At 44.0% G+C, this 21,105-nt stretch overlaps 2 protein-coding genes across 2 annotated transcripts; one reads left to right on the plus strand and one right to left on the minus strand.

Annotated features, from left to right (window-relative positions):
- Nucleotides 1-9,676, minus strand: TDP2 (tyrosyl-DNA phosphodiesterase 2). The gene is made up of 7 exons (XM_084796988.1): nt 9,348-9,676; nt 9,182-9,267; nt 7,252-7,422; nt 6,488-6,579; nt 5,457-5,575; nt 3,068-3,238; nt 1-1,020 (listed from the first exon to the last, which is right to left on the minus strand). Exons 1-7 carry the CDS (start codon nt 9,540-9,542, stop codon nt 745-747), a joined length of 1,110 nt encoding a protein of 369 aa, XP_084653114.1. The 5' UTR covers nt 9,543-9,676; the 3' UTR covers nt 1-744.
- A 113-nt stretch (nt 9,677-9,789) lies between these two features.
- On the plus strand, nt 9,790-19,669 carry ACOT13 (acyl-CoA thioesterase 13). The gene is made up of 3 exons (XM_084797201.1): nt 9,790-10,020; nt 16,949-17,133; nt 19,433-19,669. Exons 1-3 carry the CDS (start codon nt 9,940-9,942, stop codon nt 19,587-19,589), a joined length of 423 nt encoding a protein of 140 aa, XP_084653327.1. The 5' UTR covers nt 9,790-9,939; the 3' UTR covers nt 19,590-19,669.
- The last annotated feature ends 1,436 nt before the right edge of the window (nt 19,670-21,105 follow it).

Here is a 21,105-nt window from a genome sequence, read left to right on the forward strand (position 1 = left end):
TACAAACAACTAAAACATTTTATTTACAGTACATACTTTCGTTACAGAAATTTACAAAAAACATATTCTTTATTCACTTCTTGCAAAGTGTTTCCATCTCACCAGTAATTATTATTTTCTTCATGATTTTTCCTTAGGAAAAAAATCCCCATATTGCTAAAGCTGGGCTTACACATTGCCAAGCTGAACTTTGTCATTTATCAGCAAAACATTAACACTAACCAGAACAGTTACTGAGATTTAAAGTGCAAATCTAACTCATAGCTTAGTTATTACATACTGTCCGCTGTCAAAGATTAAGTTGGATGATACAGCTGTTACCTAATCCAGATGGCCTTTCACTTAAGTTTCTGAACTCACAAAACATAAAAGACAAAGTCCAACAGCTTTTCCTTTCCTCTTAATAAACAGTTGCTTATACCATTTTGGTGCCTAATTCACATAATAGTGTTGTCAAGGTTAGCCCTGCACCACGGGCACCACTTCAAGTCCTGATAGGAGGAATGAGCAGTTAGCAAGCTGGGAGGTGTTCTTTAAACAAGAATGCTTTGGTTTAGAATAAACACCAATTCTTAACTTTGAGGATTATAAGCTACAAAGTAAAACAAAAACTGTTTTTGCTGTACTAATGATCGGTTTATTAGTTCTTCTGTATTAAACCTAGCTTTCCTAAAAGGTTGAGATCTGTACAGATCCAGAACTACAGCCAACAAGCATGTAACAGGCTTGAATTTGGGAAGCTTTTCACAATACTACATCAAAGTTGCACAGCAGACCCCAGTGATCACTAGGATATCTACCACAGTCCAATTTTTCTAACCCAACAAGGTCTAAACTTTGGGGAATAAGGTGGCCCTCTTCTGCTCTGAAAAATATTCGGTCAAAACGATGCTTACAAGCAGCAGGAATCCTGAGATTATTATTTACTCTTGTATCCCATGTATACTGGCAATGTTTAGGCTTGCCCAAAAATTCCCAGACATCGAAAACATTGTTGGGTAAACCACCACATTTGGTAACCTGGAAAGAGAAAGAATACTATGTAAGGTTTACATACCACCATCCCTGATAAGTGCAACCTTTGGCGAGGGGGGGGGGGGTCCTCTGAGTAACACTGGCTGTACTGGACACACTGCATAGACCAGGCTGGCCTTAACTCAGAGACCCACCTGACTCTGCTTTCCAAGTGCTGGAATTAAAGGCATGTACCACCATGCTTGGGAGTCACTTTGTTTATTTGTTTTCAAGACAGGGTTTCACAGTGTATCCTTGGCTGTCCTGGACTCACCTTGTAGACCAGGCTGGCCTCAAACTTACAAAGATCTGCCTGCCTCTGCCTCCGAGTGCTGGGATTACAGGAGTGTGTCATCTTGACTGGCTGGAGTCAGATTTTTTTTTTTTAAAGAAAGTATTAACCCTCCCCCAAAAATACCAATAAGCAAAAACAAGCAAACAAAAAACAAACAAAAAAAATCCCCCCAAACAAAAACCCTAACAATATTGGTTTTCTTTTCCCATTTATACTGTATGATTTAAAATGTTGTGGGCTACTACAACAACATACCAGTGGAGTATAGGTTTAGCATTAGCAACACCCCACGTTTAATTTCTAATATGAAAAAAGAAAAGTTTTCGTGTGTGTTAGAATACACACACACACCTAACCTTGATAATCATTTGCATGCACAATTTCAAGGCCTTCAGTACGCTGACACTACTGTATTACTTGCACTGTCTGAATGCTGGGATTGAAGGCATTCATCACCAGCCTATTGACATACAATCTATATTTCTAACAACTGCACAAGTTACTCAAATATTTTCAGACTAATATTCAGCAACACTATGACCTCAAGTATACAAACATCTTTTCCAGTCCTTCCTTTCACCCTGGATCTACTTCTTAAAGTAGGAAATGCTAGATTGCATGGCAATCCTGTATTTAGTTTCCTGAGATCTGGAAAAATCCAAGTGTCTAAACTAAAAACTGAGAGGTTTTTTGCTTCAGAACTGACCACAGCAATGTCAGTAGCATGGAATAAAATGGTGATAAATCATGACAGGTAATGCACCACTATATTCTGTTTACCATTACTTTGATTACATTTCTTTTGTAATTACTACAATCTCAAAAATATGGGGCCAATGAGATGGCTCAACCAGTGCAGGCTCCTGCTGCCAAATCTGAATACCTCACTTTCCATTCTAGGGAATCCACATTGTGCACGGAGAGAACCAAATCTCACACCCTGTGCTCTGATTCCCATGTATACACATAAAAAATGTAATGGATTTTTTTTAATCTGGAAAATACACAGAAGTTTAAACAAAAATAACAACAACAAAATCCTAGAGATGTAGGTCAACAGTGTTGCCTAGCAAGTAGGAGATCCTAGGTTCAACCACCAAAAAATAAAGTGTCCTCCCACCCACTAGACAGGGTTTGTCTGTGTTGCCCTGGCTGTCTTTGAACTCTGTAGACAAGGCTAGCGTAGAACTTAAGAGATCTGCCAGGCTCTGCCTTCCAAGTGCTAGGATTAAAGGCATGAACCATCACATCTGGCAATAACTTTTAAAAAATTCATTTATTTACTATTATGTATACAGTGCTCTGTCTGCATATACATCCGCAGGCCAGAAGAAGGCATCAGATCACATTATAGATGGCTGTGAGCCACCATGTGGTTGGTAGGAATTGAACTCAGGAGCTCTGGAAGAGCACTCAGTGCTCTTAACCTCTGAGCCACCTCTTCAGCACCCCTGCAATAATTTTTAAAAAGCTGATTCAGCTCAGAAGAGGACTAAGTCTTCCTGCACTCAGGGATGGTGCAAACACCCTTAGTCTTCTAATTATTATCTTATTCTAATACTTGCTGTACACTGCTTTATACTGTCGGTTCCATGTGTTTCCTCTAATAGTATAAGGGCCTCTTTTGCTGACTTTTTCTACAAAAGCTGCAAGTGTTTCCTATCTTGTATTTTCAAGTCCATAATACCTTTGATAAAAGGAATCTAAATTAACTTCCACAGCAATAATCTCATAAACACTGATCCAACTGTTACTTACTTCTTGGTCTCTTAAATTTGTATCTCCTGCAAATACAACAGTAGTTGAATCTGGAGCCTCTTGCATTTTCTGAAAAACTGTTTTTAATTGACTTATTCGTTCCGCAGAATGTTCTCTAGTGCTCTCCAAATGGGACGTCATAAGGCAAAAATCATTTCCACACAAACTCACCTACAACAGAAAATTAACAATTGAACTGGCCATGACCACTAGTGCTGGCAACAGACTCCAACAGCAGACTAGTCAGCCAACTGGAATCTATTTATTAAACTAAAGCCAGAGAGTCAGTATTATTCCTAGATGAAAAGCACAAGGTGCCAACCCCACCCATGACAATGATTTCAAACATCCACTTAATACCTCACCTGTGTCCCTACTGCAGGCCACCCCTGGCTCAACGCTCTCTAGGACCCTACTGCAAGCTAAACAGACTGATATGAGGTCCCAAACGGAGTAAAGAGAGAGAGCTAACTCCTCTCCATGAAGCCGTGAGTTACCTACAAGAACACATAATTCTTTTTTTTTTTTTTTGCTTTTTTTTTTTCAAGACAGGGTTTCTCTGTGTAGTCTTGGCTGTCCTGGACTCACTTTACCAGGCTGGCCTCGAACTCACATCGATCCTCCTGCCTCTACCTCCCAAGTGCTGGGATTAAAGGTGTGCGCCACCATGCCCGGTGATAATTCTTATTTATTGCTCCAATAATGGCCTGGCACAGACACTCAAAAATGATCAGTTAACCTTTTCATTTGCAATTAAGTTACTAGTAAGTAGCATATGGTGCAATGCCTGCAGAATCATCCAGCTAATTCTCCAAGCCTATACTCTAGACCCTGCCTACTCTTCAGCGTCCCATCACAGTCCAATACCTTGCCACACTCAGGATGGCTAATCCTGACCATCAACTTTACAGAATCTAGAATCACCTCACAGACAATGTCTGGGAATGTCTGGGGAGATTCCAGCTTAGGTTACTTATGGTGGGAAGACCCACCCTAATATAGGGCACAAGGGTGAGATGGGTCCCAAACTGAACAAAAAGGAAAAGCAAGCTGAACACCAGCAGCCATCACTCTGCTGACTGTGGGCACAACGGGACTAGCTGTCCTGCCTTACTTACCATGAGGCCATGCCCTCCAACTACAAACCAAAATAAACCCTTCTTTTTAAGATTGTTTTTGTCAAGCTCACTCACACCCACAGGGTTTTACCCTTGCTGCAACTTGCAAAGGTTTGCCATAGGTGTTTCCATTTCCATAGGGTGCATTCATGCAGTGAATAAAAAGGAGAAAAGGAGACAGCAAGCTGAGCACCACATTCATCTAACTCCTAACTGCAGTTCCTGCAGGGCTAGCTGCTTCACACGGGCACCACTATGCCTTCTGTCAACAGTGAGCCAAATGTGTGCTCCTTAGCGCTCTGTGCAGCGCTGTTTTTCTCACTGCTGTAACAAATTGCTTGATAAATGTTCTCCTCAGCTAAATGTTGCTATATTCTTAAGAAAACATCTATCAGTTAAGAATTTGACTTCAATAAGTTTTTATCTAAAATTATGTGGAAATCCAATTTACTAAGCTTTCTAAGACTATCTAAAATATATATGTTAAAGGGCTAGTAGTGAGCTGGTTCACTGGGTAGATCACTTGTTCCACAGCCTGATCATCTGAGATCAATGAACAGAACTCATGTGGGAAGAGAAAAACGATTCTTCCAAGTTGTCCTCTGACCTCCAGACCACACTACCAGATAGACAGACAGGCAAAACAAGATGTAAAGAACTGTCCCAGTCACATGACTCAGCAGGTGAGAATCACTGCCGTGGGAGGAGGGGGCGCGGTGGACATGATGAACGACTTCTGCAGAACCTCTGTCTGGCATGCACTCTGGTGCCCATGGTTTGGTCACGGCCCCTTAGCAAGACGGCCTTTTGGACACACAGAAGGGGATGCAGGCTATCCTGATGAGATCTAATAGGCTGGGGCCAGACAGTGGGGCAGGAGGGTCCCCCATCAGAGGTGTAGGGGAGGAGAGGAGTAAGGCAGAAGAGGGAGGGTGGGAACCAGAAGATAGGAGCGAGAGGACAATGATTCGGATATAACATGAAAATATTATATAATTATAAATATATAATGTGAATAAATATACAAAAAATTTAAAAATAAAATAAAGACCGAAGACCAAGAAAAGAAAGAAAGAAAGTAAGTCACTGCCATGACAACCTGAGTTGGCTCTCTGGAACCTGTGGTGGAGGGAGCGAACCAGATCCCAAAAGGCATGTGTGAGCACAGCATGCACGTATGCCCACACTGAGTATCTACATAAGGAACAAATTTATCTGTAAAGGCAATTCTTTCAAAAACAAACAAAAAAACACCTCAAATTTAAACTTACATTCACACAAAGAAGGTTTCTCATCATTTTGGTATTTGGAAAAGGAACAATCTCCTGACTTTTAAATTTCACTCTTCCTTTCTTCAACAGTATAGCTGTGAAATACCCTTCTTCATTACCTTCAAACATTTGTGGAAGAGAATTTAAGGGAGAAAGTCAGGAGTATCTTCACTTTACAACAAGCCCCCCTAGTGTAAACAAGGAGCAAAACTATTTAAATGGGACCAAATCTTAGAAGTAGGTCAACCAAGTGTTGTATTTCTCTGTCCCTTATCAAAGTTTAACAAGATATACAAATGGGGATAGGGCCTGCCTCTGTATTCAATTTCAGCAAATAAGTATAAAATTTTAGAACTTTTTCTAATGAGAAATATGCATTTCAATTATTTTCCATTTAAGTTATAAAATAATCTATAAATCTTTTAGGTATCCTGTGTCTTGCTTATTTTTTTCTCAAACCTATTTGTGCCTTTTTCTTCCTTTAACAGGCTCTTGTAGTGGCTGTAAACATGTTTTTGTTTTGATCCCATGTGCAGGATGGGAAACAGACTTATCAGAGGGTACATGTTTGTCTGCTAGAAAGGGAACTGCCTCTTGGGGGAGGGGGGATCTTTGCCAGGTGAAATACATCTTATGCTGACTATGGAAGAGTATAAATAGTTCAAGTCACAAATACCAATCACTTCTGCGTCACTTCACTTAGCTGTTCATCACTCCGCTGTGAGGTTCCTGCTGCTGCAGTTGCAGTCAGTTTTCTAGAACTGCTGGTTTGCTGTTTAATGGAGCTGCTGGAATCCTGCCTTCAAAGAATGGAATTGCCAAGGAACTGAATCTAAAAGGGTCTATCTCTCTTTTCCTATTAACCATCTTTCTCTCCTATCTAGGGTATGGGGTTAGAAGGGAAGAATAGGTATTAAAGAACCCCAAATAATTAAAAAGATCAAAGCCTAAATACAGCCTCTAATTTTCTTTTCCTTCATTGATCTGTTTTTCAAAGACAAAGGCAACTTAGATGGCGAGAGAAGCATTACCTGTGATCACCGTGTAAGTGCTTGCTCTTTTCTTTAGGTAGCAACAGTATGAGGGAATAACTTCCTGTAGAAATACGACATCTGGACTGTACCTAATTAAAAAGACCAATTTAACAGCATCAGCGTATTATTCCCTTTCACCTGCCTAGAGAACATTTTCTGTATGTAACCGTTACCTTCCAGGTAACTCTGTTTATTATACTGACCTTCATCTGCATTATTTACTACATTGCCATAAGGACCATAGTGAAATGGGCTGGATGCTCAGCTCAGTGACACAACACTTGCCTAACAAGGCTGAATTCAATCCCAAATTCCCCCTACACACCATCCACACAAAACACACCAGTGGAACTGAAACAGAAACCACTATGAATACTACACCGAGAGTCTGCAATGGCCACATACATCAACAGATGTACTCAATGTTATCTCTTCAGACCCTCTTTTTAAAAAGCTGTCCAGAGATAACAGCCCCAGAGAACTTCAGTGCTTCACCTAGTCACAAAGCTCTCCTGAGGCCAGAAACATATTTGAGGCAATTTTCACTTCACAGTAGTAATTATAGACAAAGCCTACTATGTAAAGCATCTAACATAAATTGGTGTTCCAATCCCCCCTGAGGCCCTCCCTAGACCAAAACACCTCAATTCTCAGGTCTATTCTGAGCTGACCTTAAAGTCAAATTTCCAAGCGCACACTTTGAGCTGCTGCTTTGCTGAACCACATGTCAGAGTCCCGACCACAGAAGCGACAGTGCTTACAGAGCTAGGCAGGAGCACACTCCTCGGGCCCTCTCTTGCAGATTGCTTCCATCTAATCCATCAATATTCCAGGAAATGAAAGAGATAATGCTGCTATCTTCTAGAGCAGCTCCATCTGGACTCGCCTCTAAAACGGTGGTATCATTTGCATCCTCGACGGTGAGATCAACACTGGCAAGATCAAAATAAAGGCTTTAAAAAAAAAATCTAGAAATTAAGAATTGTTGTATTTGCAGGCTATGGAGGTAACTCAGTTTGAGCCCTTATATTAAACATTGCAATTTATGGTACATCTGTAATCTCAACACTGAGGAGCTGAGGTCAGTGGATACTTGAGGCCTGTTTACCCTCCAGCACTCGTCCATGGTCCCAGTGGGAAACTGTCTCAAGAAGCAAGAACTACTCCTGGAGAAGTCAAATCTGACTCTGGCTTCTACATAGATGTGCAGACTATGTTCTCTCAACGTGAATTTCAGACTGACCATTCCCATGCTGGGGTTTTTGTTATGTTTTGGAGACAAGGTTTCTCTTGTAGTTGATTGTCCTGGACTCACAGAGCTCTGCCTGCCTCTGCCTCCCAAGTACTGGGATTAAAGGCGTGTGCCACCACACCCCAGACTGACCATTTCTAATTAGAAAATCTATTCTAAATTGTCTAAGAAACTCAATTTTTGGTCTTAAGCATTTCAGATAATGGGTACTTGTCCTATAAATAATTTTCTTTAAAGAATCCTAAGGGTCAGGGCTGGAGAGATGGCTCAGATGTTAAGAGCACTGACTGCTCTTCCAAAAGTCCTGAGTTCAATTCCCTGCAACCACATGGTGGCTCACAATCATCCATAATGTAGCCTGATGCCCCCTTCTGGCCTGCAGGTCATGTGTACCATTGTATAAATAATAAATAAATACATCTTAAAAAGAATCCTATTTCTAAGTAACCCAGTCAGGGTTCATTGTTCACACTGGTACCTGTTTTCCTGGAATGTTTCCAACATTCTCTGACTAAAATGTATAAACAAGGAGATTTGCAAATTACATTCTCCAGTAGAGAGTTTCTACCTTAATTTGTTTCTAACCCATTGTTTACACGTTAGCAACAATTTAAGTCAGTAAATGCATTTCAACGGAGTAGTGTTTCACCAGCCTTTAATCTCAGTACTGGGGAAGTGGAAGGCAGGAGTCAAGCCCTGACCACACAGGAGGGGTAGGTGTGTGTGTGTGTGTGTGTGTGTGTGTGTGTATGAGTGAGTGAACCGGATGTGTGTGTGTGTGTGTGTGTGTGTGTGTGTGTGTGTGTGTGTGTATGAGTGAGTGAACCGGATGTAATACTAGTAGAAGGGAAACTGGAACAGGGCAATCAGGAGCCATTGGTCAGGTATATCCCAAGCCTCTGTCTCCAAGAACAAAAGATAGAAACAGAAACAATAAATAAACATTTCATCCCGGTGTGGTGGTGGTGGACACTTTAATCCCAACCCCTTCGAATCTAAGGCGGGTAGAGATCAGTGTTTGAGGTCAGCCTGATCTACATACCAAGTTCAGGCCAGCAGGGATACAGACCCTGCCTTAAATAAAAATAAACTATATTCCAGATCTTTTTTCCCCCTCTCTTGACTAAAAAATCAGGTTAGAAGCCAGTCATAGTATGCGCCTTTAACCCCAGCACTAAGCAGAAGCAGGTGACTCTTTCAGTTCGAAGCCAGCCCGGTCCATATAGCAAATTCCAGGACAGCCAGGGCTAACAACACCGTGGGCCCCGTCTCTAATCAAGGAACAACAAGAAAAGCAAGTCACACTGGGAGTGACCGTTGTCCTCGGAGAGGCATTCTCTCAAGATTCCCAGCCCGGGGACGGCACCAGCCGCAATTTCCAGGTCTTCTGACGCCCAACGCAGCCCCACAGCAAGCCGCCTGCGACCTCCGTGGCTTACCAGGCCTCGGGCTTGCAGGACGTGGAAGGCACGCGTGGCCCCGCGGGGTCATTCCCTGGAGGTTCGAAGTAGGCGTTCAGCGCTTTCTGAAAAGAAAGGGCACGAAGATGGAGGGCCCACTCCGCCCACCCGGGAAGAAGGGAGGAAGCGAGAAACGCAAACTTACTTTCATCTGCCAGTCGTTCTCCGACAGGAAGGTGTGGGCCATCGTGGTGTCGCAGTTGGCCACCAACGCGAACCCCATGCACTGAAGGCGCTGCCTCTTCACCCGGTTCTCAATCTCCTCCTCTTTCTCCGCTGTTCCGAGCGCCGCCGCAGGCTCTGCCGACCCCGCAGCATCCGAACCGCTCCCGGACGCCATTGCCGAAGCGTCTACCGAGCCAATCCGCTTTTCACGCCGCTTCCCGCGCGACTAGTTGCAAACGCCGAGCTCTGCGCAGGCGCGCTGCCTGCGAGCACTTCCGCATCAACTTCCGGCGAGAAGACCGCCCACTGAGGGCGCGGCTGCGCGGCAGCAGGGCAGGCGGGGCTCGGACGAAGGCGGGTGGTGGGGAGTGTGGGAGGTGGCGGCGGGGGGCGGTGGAGGGTGGGGCTGCGCATGTGCGCTGAGGCAAAGGGTGCAGAAAGGACTTGGGCAGCGGGAGCGCGCCGCGACAGGGGCTGGGCTTGCAAATTTGACCTTCCACGTCCTGTACTTTCACAAACGTCGCTTTCCGAGTTCATTCTCGCAGAGCCCAGACTCTTACGTTGCGTCCACGATGAACAAGTTGACTCAGAATCTACTGGAAGTAATGAAGGCCATGTCCAAAGTTCCCGGTTTTGATAGAGTTTTGGAAAAGGTATTGTAGGCGATGCCTCTGGCGAAGGGGACGAACCTGCTAAAACACCCGAGTTAGATTCTCTTTGGTGGAGTGCTCTTGTAAGTGCACCTTGGTGGCCTCGCAAACTCAGGGAAAGAGCGTGGATTCTCCTCTAAACGTAAATAAGCGTGGCTATCACGGATAGAGACGGGTTTGGTCTTTTAACCAGCAAACTGTTGGAGTGCCGCTGAGGGAAAAAAAAGGCTGTGTACCATTTAAGGGGTGCTACAGTCTGCAGGACTAGTATATAGGAATTGTTTCTTGTGAAGTCTGAAAGCCAAGTATGTCTGAAGTACAGGCGTGAATGTGAGACAACTTGTTCCTGTGTTGTGTCTTGGTTTCGAGACCCGGTCTTATTCTGTAGCATAGGCTGGCTGGGAACTCATGCAGCCCAGGCTGGCCTCAAATGCTAGAGTTAGCCAGGGCCATTCCCTGCCTCCTGCCATTTCACTGAACTAACCTAAATACAACTTTCCATACTTTATAGAAAGCCATTGTGTTTTATAGGAAAGAAGCAATCCTTGATCAGCGTCAGTAGCAGAATCAAGCGAGTGGTATTGTCAGAATGGAGAGACACTTAACCTGAGAACATGCAGGCTGTTTTATAAATGGTTTGATGCATGCATATCTGTTTTTCTGATTAAGAAAGATAACTTGGAAATGTAGAAAGAAGGTGGGCATGAAATTTATACTATTGATCAACTATCTCCTGAGTGCTAGAATTAAGCGTGTGTGCTGTGCCTGGCTGCCTTTTGGTTTTGGTTTGGGGGTTTTGTTTTGTTTTTTTTGAAACAAAGTCTCTCTAGTCTTGGCTGACCTGTAGCTTCCTGAGTAAGTCAGGCTGCAGACTGGCAATGTGCTGCCTCTGTCTCCCAGGTGCTGGGATTAAAGGCATGCAACACCACACCCAGGCTTTTCTTTTTTTCCCAAATAACCCATTGGGTCCAATTTGTGCTGTCCATATACTCATGTGGGACCCTCTGCTGGAGTGTAGCCCACCTACTAGGTGACACAACCTTAAAGAAAATCGACTCTCCCTTCCCCCCAGAAGTGGTCAGCTATCAACAACTGCTCAGGAGCCAAGCTCCTCCGTGCTGGACTGCTGACCAGCTTGGTTCAGTGAACAGATCTTACTCAGCTGAGTTCATGAATACATTGACTGTCATGGGGGGCAGGGGGAGACTTTTACTTTAGAAACCTTTTTAACCAAAGTCTTAATAAAATAGGAGAGGGATGTTCTGGCATTTAATGAGTAGGGACTTGGGGTGCTGATCAGTAGCCTACAGTGCACAAAGTTTCACCGTTACCCGGTCCACCTGGCAGCAGGGCTGAGGCTGAAGAATCCTGACTCACACTCTTCTGTTAAATACTTGTCTTGCATACAAACTAGTTAAATTGCTACCCAGCATCTTGTCCTTTCTAATTATATGCTGTGTCCCTGCCCTGAACTTCTGGTTGTTTATTCACCTTGAGACATCTCATGTGTTGGCACATAAGAGAATTTAGCTTTCCCCTAAGTCTCTGGTTAACAATTGCTACTAAGGACTGTGAGGTGGGGTGGGGTGTAACATAGTGGTAAAATGCACACGTGAGGCCCTGGGTTCAAGTCCCGTATCCACAAATAAATAAATCCTTATATTAAATTATCTTTCGTTAACTTGTATGTTACCCTTGGCCCACTTAGATGCCCCTCTGGTTATTTAAATGTGACACTAGGACTTGTTTGTTGTTGTTTTTTTTTTTCGAGACAGGATTTCTCTGTGTTGCCTTGGCTGTCCTAAAATGTTTATTCGGTAATTATATGGATGTGTGTGTGTGTGTGTATGTGTGTGTGTGTGTGTGTGTGTGTATGTACCTGTGAGGCCAGGGTATTAGAGACCCTGGAGCTGGACATACAGGCAGTTGTGAGTTGCCTGAGTACTGGAAACTGAACTCTTGCCTTCTAGAAGAACAACATACATTCTTAACAGATGAAGTGTCTCTCCAGCCCTGTACTTGAATCTTTTGAGACGAGGTCTCATGCAGCCTGGCCTTAAACTTGCTGTGTAGCTGAGGACGACCTCAAACTCTTGATCCTCCTGCCTCCACCTCCAACGGCTAGGATCATAGGTAAGTTACCATGCCCAGAATATTAGCTGACTTTTTTTAAAGTCAGTCAATCAAACCCTGATATTCTTAGGCAGATCGCTGGGAAAGTAAATGCGCAAAGAGGACTGCACTTGTAATCCCGAATATGGCTGTCCTTAATAGCATTCGAGGTTAAAGGGGGAAAGGTTGAAAATGGTGGCAACGCAAAGCCTATATGCTTAACCCATGTGAATGTATAAAGGTCCTGGCAAGAGACAGCACATTGACGGCCACATAGAAAAGAACAGAAGGTTGTGTGTGCATGTGCAAATGTGTAAGAGTTTGGGGTTTTTGTTTGTTTGTTTGTTTATTCTAGACATGGGTCTTACTGTGTGGCCCAGGCTGGCCACGAACTCACAACTCCACCTGCCTTTGCCTGCTGGGATTAATGGTATCCACAACCAAGCCCAGCCAAAACAACATTTTTGATAAACAGAGGAGTCCAGTGGGTCAGATGTGGCTAAGCTCATGCCAGCCTACTGAAGTCATTCAACTCCTGGACTATTGGGAATGGAACAGGCAGGCACCAAGCTGAGGCAGGTTTGTTACAAGCCCAAGCAAAACCTGTCTGTCTGTCTCTTTGTCTCTCTGTCTCTGTCTCTGTCTCTGTTTCTCAAGACAGGGTTTCTCTGTGTAGACCAAACTGTCCTAGAACTCACAAGATCCACCTGCCTCTGCCTCTCACGTGCAGCAGTTAAAGGCAAAGGGGAACGTCTAAGGAGCTGGCAAGGTGGCTCAGCAGTTAAAGCCAGTGTAGTGGAAAGACAAAAAGCGACCTGCAACTGTCCTCTGTGTCCACAATTGAGTAAATATTACTTTTAAAAAACTGAGCCTTAGCTGGGTGTGGTGGCATATGCCTGTAATCCCAGTACTCAGGGAGGCAGAGACAGGTGGATCTCTGTGAGTTCGAGACCAGCCTGGTATACAAAGTGAGTCCAGGACAGCCAGGGCTACGTGGAGAAACTTTGTCTCAAAAAAACCAGAAAACAACAACAAAAACCAAGCTACTTTTGGTGTCCATGTGGCTCTCATGTTTCTTGACCCGTCTGGTTTTTTCCTATCTTTTCTAACTGGCCTGTATACGGTATTGTTTTCCTATAAGCCTTTCCTAATCCCTCATCATAAGAACATGGCTTTGAAAGTGAGGTATATTACAACAAGGATATAAAAGGCTTACTGTGCTTTAAAAGTATCTACTTCAAGAAACCTGTGTCAGACTAGTAGTGGTGGCACACACCTGTGATCTCAATGCCCAGGAGGCTGAAAAAGAGGGTCTTGAGTTTCAAGGAAGCCTGAGCTCCACGGTAAGACTTCCTCTAAAGGAAAAAAGGAGGAGGCAGGGAGGCCACCGCGCAGTCGTTCTGCCAACAGTAACTCCCTCTGCTGCTATTTTATATACCTCATTTCAGGCTGAGCTCTCCAAAAGCAGCCACTGAATCACACTCATGTGGCTGGGGGTTGGGGCACACATGGAGGGAGGGAGACAGGAGGATCAGGAGTTCAAGGTCATCCTCAGCCCTGAGTCCTGGAGAACTAATCTCCAAACAGAAATGGAAGTCATTTCTTTGGCCCTGGCAAACCTTCCCTTAAAGACAGCAGGTTGAGTGTGGCTCAGTGATGGAATACTTGCGTGGCCTGCTTAAGGCGCTGGGCTACATTCTGGGCCTGGGCTTCCTTGCTATGTAGTATTGGTTCGTGATGACATCTTGTGGCTGGACTGTTTATTGCTATAAACAGGGGACCAGGACTTTTTTTCTCCCCATTGATTTACCTGTTGTGTAAGACACAGCATTGTTTGAGGTGGCTTGTATTGTTTCAGTTTGTAGAATAAAAACTAATAGAAGCAGTAAAGAAAGCTGTAGCTCTAAGAAGAGACTTGATACCCTATGAGCATATAAAGGGGGAGGAAGTCCCCCTCAGTCACAGTCATAGGGGAGGTGAGTAAGGGGAAAATGGGAGGGAGGGAGGAATGGGAGGATACAAGGGATGGGATAACCATAGAGATGTAATATGAATAAATTAATTTTAAAAAGAAGAAAGCTGTAGCTGTGATTCAGGTAGAAACCTAAAGGCTGCTATGTCAGTGGTTGGAAAGCCAGGCATAGTAAAGTGTGCCTGTAACCCTGCCATTCATAAGGTGGAAGCTGGGACAGGTGGGGAGGAGGTTCTCAAAGATAGAGTCAGTCTGGACTACAGGAGACCCTGTCTCAAAAGTTAAAATATTAGTGACGAGGGGTGGGGGGAGTTCATGGAGGTGACAGACCCTGAAATGCACCACGGAATATGTCAGCACAATAGAAGTCCTCTGCAAAGCATATAATAATTATACATCATAGTGACATTTTGGTCAAGGCACAGGTACTACAGAGGCCCCATGAGCTTAATATCGGAGGTGAAAAAGTCCTGCAGTCCAGTGAATACATAGTTGAAGAAATAAGAGAAGAAAACTGCAGAAAAAGAACCCCTAGGAAAATTCATAGTAGAGCTGGGCACGGTGGCACACTCCTTTAATCCCAGCACTCAGGAGGCAGAGGCAAGCCGATCGCTGTCAGTTTGAGGACAGCTGGGGCTCTGTTAGACAGAGGACCCCTATCTCAAAAAACAAACAAAAAGAAATTTCACAGGAAAAAGATTGAGGATCTTACAGCTCTTAGTAAGCTCCTTAAAAGGAGAAAATGGGGTGGGTGGGGTGCTGAAGATTTACTTATAGCTCAATTGGTAGAGTACCTTGCATGCACACCACTCTGGGTTTAGTCCTCAGTACTGTATGAACTGGGCAACTGGGCACAGCGGGCACAGCTGTAACCCATCAGTCAGAAAGCAGAGGCAGGAAGAGCAGGAAGAAGTTAGAGGTCATTATAAATTTCTGCAAGAAAAAACAAAGAGGTCTCACTAGTGAAAGATGTTAACATAAGGAGTGTTCACAGCTTATGAACTGCTTGAAAGTGAATATTGCAAGGAAGGAAGCAGGAGGGAACAAAGCTTGCTCCTGGTGGCACATCCCTGCAGCCCCTGCCGCAGGAGGCGGTTAGGGGAAGAGGGTGTGGCTGCCACCATGGAGACCTCTGAAAGTGCTTCAGGGGAATGCTTGCTCTCCATGTTGTGTCTTCCATGCGATTCTCATTATACTTGAGAAACGTGGTGGGACCTTCTGGCTATTTTGTTTAAATGGGACTCCAACTCAAGCTTACTAATCCTAGTAGCTGGATGCGTGAGGAACAGCTCCCAGCCTGTTTCTTAAGCTGTTTCAAACTATTCATTAATTCATGTAGAAAATTATTCCTTTTTATAGGTAATTAGAAGATGGCAGATTGTGGGGGTTTGGTTAATGGAAAAGGTCTGGAGAGCCAAGCCTGCTGATGCAGACCTGCGGTCCTATCATTCAGGAGGCTAAGGCAAGAGGACTTTGTAGTGAGGCCCTGTCTCCAAACAAATATTCAAAAGGCGTTAGGAGGGGCTGGAGGGATGGCTTAGCCCTTAAGAGCTCTTGTTGCTCTTGCAGGGGACCCAGTCTGGTGCTCCATGGTGACTCACCCCAGTCGCAGGGGATCCAGCCTTTTCTGACTTCCGTAAGCACCAGGCATACTCATGATACACAGACCCACACAAGATAATCATAAAAATAAGTAAATTTAAATATTAAAAAGGACATTAGGAGATTCTGGTACACACAGCACTTTGAATTCTTCTTTTGTTTTTAAATTCATTTGTATTTTATGTGCATATTTTCCTGTAAGGTGCTTTGTGTGTGCTCGGAATGAAGCTCGCATCCTCTGGAACAGTATCCAAGTGTTCTTAGCTGCTGATCCATCTCTCAGCCCAGTGACCTGAGCTCTGCAAGATGAGGAGTAGCCAAAACCACATTGCTTTGCCTGAACATTCTTCTTCTTCCTTCTTCTTCTTCTTCCTTTCTCTCTAAAAACAACTTGCAGCCCTAGCACACCAACTCCAGCTGGGTACAGGTTTTCCCAGGCCGAGAACCCAGATTCAAAGCTCCAGCTATAGACAGGCAGGAATCTGCGAGTGCATGCCTATCACACTTTCCTCTGGAAATCAGACTCTGTTGGAGGTTAAGCTAGAAAATAAAGCTATTATAAACTGAAAAAAAAATAAGTAAATAAAAATAAAAACAATTTGTACAAAATTTAACTTCTACCATTAACTGGCAAGTTAACTGGATTTCTGAGTCTGGCTTTTTAGGCAGAATCTGTTTCCTCACATGATGTTTTAAAGACAGTATCTCAATGGATATACATACAAGCAAAATACCCGGCCCCCCACCCCTCCCCCCATCTCTTTCTCTTTCTCTCATACATGCACACACATCATTTATATATATATATATATATATGACAAAACCTCACTATGGGGGCTGGAGAGATGGCTCTCTGGTTAAAAGCAGATACTACTCTTGCGGGGTCCTGAGTTTGGTTCCTAGTACCCAGGCTGGGTAGCTGGCTTACAAGGGTTTGTCCTCCATCTCCAGGGCATCGTACACCCTATTCTGGGCTCAGAACTCACATGCCATGTGCGCAGACTTACAGACGCACACATAGCATAATTTAAAAGAAGACACATATTTGTAATGACCTCACTGCTGTAGCCTTGGCACCTTGAATCAGCAAGTCCTCCTCCCTCTACACCCCACATGCTGGAATTACAGGCGCGTGCCTCTGAGCCAAGCTTCCGGCTTCAATGTCATTCGTGCTGTGCTGCTTTGACCTATTCTAATAGCACAGAACTAATGGTCAGGTTTTTTTTTTCCACGTTTAATATTTAGGTGACACTTGTCTCCGCCGCTCCTGAGAAAATAATCTGTGAACTAAAAGTGGAAGAACAGCATGCTAATAAGTTGGGTACTCTGCATGGAGGCTTGACAGCAACCTTAGTGGACAGCATATCAACCATGGCTCTGATGTGCACAGAGAGAGGGCTGCCCGGAGTCAGTGTTGACATGAACATAACGTACGTATCCAGATGCCATCACAGATGACTTTTTAAAAACTGATATTAATTTCAAACTTACACTATATTGTTCAGGGGATAATGACAAAAAAGATCTGTACATTATAGGGACAGATGTGCCTTTTTTCCCCCCAAATATCTTCAGTCTGCAGTGGTTTAAACTCACGATTTGTAACTTTCACCTTTTCCTTAAACTGTCATTTGAATGTAGGCTGGGCATGGTGGCATATTCCTTTGATCCCAGCAGAGGCAGGTAGATCTCTGAGTTCAAGGCCAGCCTTGTCTACAAAGTGACTTCCAGGATAGCCAAGGCTACACAGAGAAATCCTGTCTCAAGAAACAAAACAAAAAGGTATCATTTATGCCAGGTATGATGGGACACACCTTTAGTCCCAGCACTTGGGAGACAGAGGCAAGAAAACCAGATCAAAACATAAAGATATCATGATTAGCCCGCTGTGCTGGCATAATCCCAGCATTTGCTAGAAGAGACTGAGGATCAGAAGAATTCAAAGCCAGCCTTAGCTATATGAAACCCTCTGTTCCTTACTCCTACCCCACCCCACCCCTCCCCACGCCCAGCTGCCAAGGAAATCGCGAATGACATTGGAGGAAAGTTGACCATTTCCCATCTACCACCAAAATGCTGCAACAAGGTGAACATAGGTGCCAGGAAGGGGTCCTGAATATCTCCTACTGCTTAATGACAGGATCGGGAGCAGTGTGTGCCCTAGACTTCAGCCTGTCGCTATTGTGAGAATGTCCATAGAAGCCACTTTTCCCAAATGGAAAATTTGAGTTAAGCTAGGCACGGTGGCTCGTGTCTGTAATCCCAGCACTCGGGAGGCTGAAGCTGAAGATCTTCGGTTCAAGGTCAGCCTAGACTGCAAAGCAGTTTCAAAAACACACTTCTAAAACCAAACAAAGAACCATGGAACCCTGTTTCTCGTAGGCGTGGTAATAAATTTAGAGTTCAGTAAGCAAACCACAGGACAAAATGTAGAAGACAAGATGGCAGGAAAAGAGACTGTTTGCACTATGGAGCCATATTCAGTGGGCCTCATTTTACCTTGTGTGGCGAACAAGCCCTGTTGGTGACTATTTTCACTTGAGACAGCTCAATGGCTAAGGGCTTAACGGTCTTGTGGAGGACCTGAGTGTAGGTCCCAGCATCCACATCAAGTAGGCTGCCAGTAACTCCAATCCAGAGAACCATACCTCTGGGCCCCTTGGCCACTCATGCACATATCCACACAGAGGCACGTGCATGATTAAAATAAGATAGGGGCCTGGAGAGATCGGAAACAACTTAGGGGGCCAGGGAGCTGATGTAGTGGGCAAGAACACTTGCTGCCACACCTGACGATGTGAGGTTTACCCATGGAACTCACATGGGAAGGATAAAACTGACAGCATCAAGTTTTCTGCTGACCGGCTCTTAAACACCATGTTGTGTACAAGCACACATGAATGCAGATGTGACAATTTTAAAGAAATACAATTGCTTGTTAAATGGCTCTTGATTTGCATACAAGGGACATGAGCATTTATGGATGTGGTGTAACTACTGTATCTACACCAGTCCTCATGGACACAGAAGGACAACTGTGTATGCAGTTCATTACCAGTGGCTGAAAACTTCATATTCCCTTCACATTGTTCCCTTTATGCATGTGTATGTATCAGAGTGCATGTATGTGCACCACATACATACAGGAGCCAGAGGTTGGAAAACTCATCAGATCCCCTGGAACTGGAGTTACAGAGAGTTGTGGGCTGCCATGCGCTGGGAACTGAACCTGGGTCTTCTAGAGCAGCCAGTGCTCTTAATTGCTGGGCCTCTCACCAGCTCACTCCTTGTAGCTTTTTTGTTTTGGGTTTGTTTTGTTTTGTTTTTTCCAAGACAAGATTTCTCTGTGTAGCCCTGGCTGTTCCTTGTAGTTCTTACATTGCCATTTTGGAGTTGAATAAAGTCTGTCAATGGGCTATAGACACTCAGATGCCTCACTTAAGAAGCTAAACAGATTAAATGAAAGCTAGAGGTAATCATTATGTGGTTTCAAATAAATATGAAACAGAAAATTTTTAAAAAAGGCAAGGGGATCCCATTTTTATGTGAAAAGAAACACATGGATAAAATGAAAGATAGATCAGGTAGAGCCTCATGCAGACCAGCCATTTGAATGTGGTACTAAAAGCTTGCCAGCCGTGTTCGACGTCACACAGGAAAGCTGGTAGGAGTTTATCACAGTCTTTCAACAATTACCACTAACTATGTTTAAACCTGTTTTCTTTCAAGGTACATGTCACCTGCTAAAATAGGAGAAGAAATACTGATCACAGCATATATTCTGAAGCAAGGAAAGACACTTGCATTTGCCTCGGTGGATCTGACCAACAAGGCCACAGGAAAATTAATCGCACAAGGCAGACACACAAAACACCTGGGAAATTGAGGGAACAGCTGAATGACCCAAAGCCGCCCAACAATGCTAAGATTTCACGAACAACTTCCTGAAATAAATGATCAAAACAAGTAGCTAAATTTCTTTGGGGAAAAGAAACTAAGAAACCAAAACACAGTATGATGGTTGGGCATGTCTTTTTCAATTTTTTTCTTTTTAAGCTTCTTGAAGTCAGGTGTGTAATTATGGATGAGGGAGTTCTTAGCTCAATGTTTTGGTGTTTGGTTCTGTCTTTGTAGCACCAAGATGGTCTTGAATGCACAATCTTGTGCCTCAGCCTCCTGAAAATAGGGGCTACAGGTAGGTGCCACCTTTGTGCCTAGATAGTTTGCTCTTTAATGTTTCTCTTGTAGTTAAAGCAAAGCTAGAACCACTGTAAAATTACTCTAAAACTGAAGTCTGGTATTAAAGAGAAAGATGTCAACACTACAGGCTGGCTAGTATATAAACCCCAGAAATGGCTTATAGGTCTAGGGGCTGTCAGTCTCCAGCACACTTTTTGGTGGGGTCACTTCTTAGTTCACAGTGCCTTCTCCACATGACACAGGGGGCAAGGAGTTAGCACAGAGGGCTTCTCAAAGATTTCACCTCCCCAAACCATTATTGAGGGCCCAAGAGTTTAGGAGACACAGGCATCCCAAATAGCAAGAGTCAATCCTTAATGAAATTCTTTCCCAACTCTAAAATGCTGTGCCACACTTCCACTTCTTTTATGAGACAAGACTGTCAGACTCCCAAGTGGATACCGGGAAAGTAAAGAGCCTGCGACAACACCCCCTGACCCTAGAAATGGCCTAAATACCTTTCTCTGCTGATTTAGTATGTCTGGGTTTGGCATCTTTTGTAGAGAGTACTTTCCATGAGCCCCTTTGAATCTCCCAGCCTACTGTATGGAAAAGTTAGCAAAGTAGTACATTTCTCCAAGGTCTCAAAAATTAGGACTCTTGCTTTCATTTTCAGTAAACATCAAAACTGAGTGGAAAGGCAGAAAGCAGCTTTCGGTAGACTTAAACATTCAAGGTAAAAAACTCCCTATTTTAGACAGCCGATCTACAGTCCTCAGCAGTGGACAAAAGCTGAATCTAGATCTTGATTTCTATCCCTTCCCAAGGACCTTGAATCCTTGTAGGAGCTGGTTGGGGGCGGGGCCAGGACACGGGAAGTTCTGATTTATCTGTGGAAGTGTTGAAATTGAGTCCTGTGTATTATGGATGGTAGGGGAGGGCCCAATACCATGTTGATGGCCAGTCAATGTGACAAGGCTCACAGAACACTAAAAATCTTTTGAGGGGTAATTTGAAAAATCTGTTTAGCAACTATCAAGATTGGGGCTGGAGACAGCCCAACAATTAAGAGCCCTAGCTGCTTCTGCAGCACTCACATGACAACTCAACAGGTAGCAAGTGCAAAGGGATCACCTCTGCTGGCCCCCACAAGCATTGCACACACTCAATACACAGCTGTACATGCGGGCAAAACAGCTGTACACATAAAGGTTGAATTTTTT

Source organism: Acomys minous (genome assembly GCF_964271855.1).
Source record: "Acomys minous genome assembly, chromosome: 9".
NCBI classification, from domain to species: Eukaryota; Metazoa; Chordata; class Mammalia; order Rodentia; family Muridae; genus Acomys; species Acomys minous.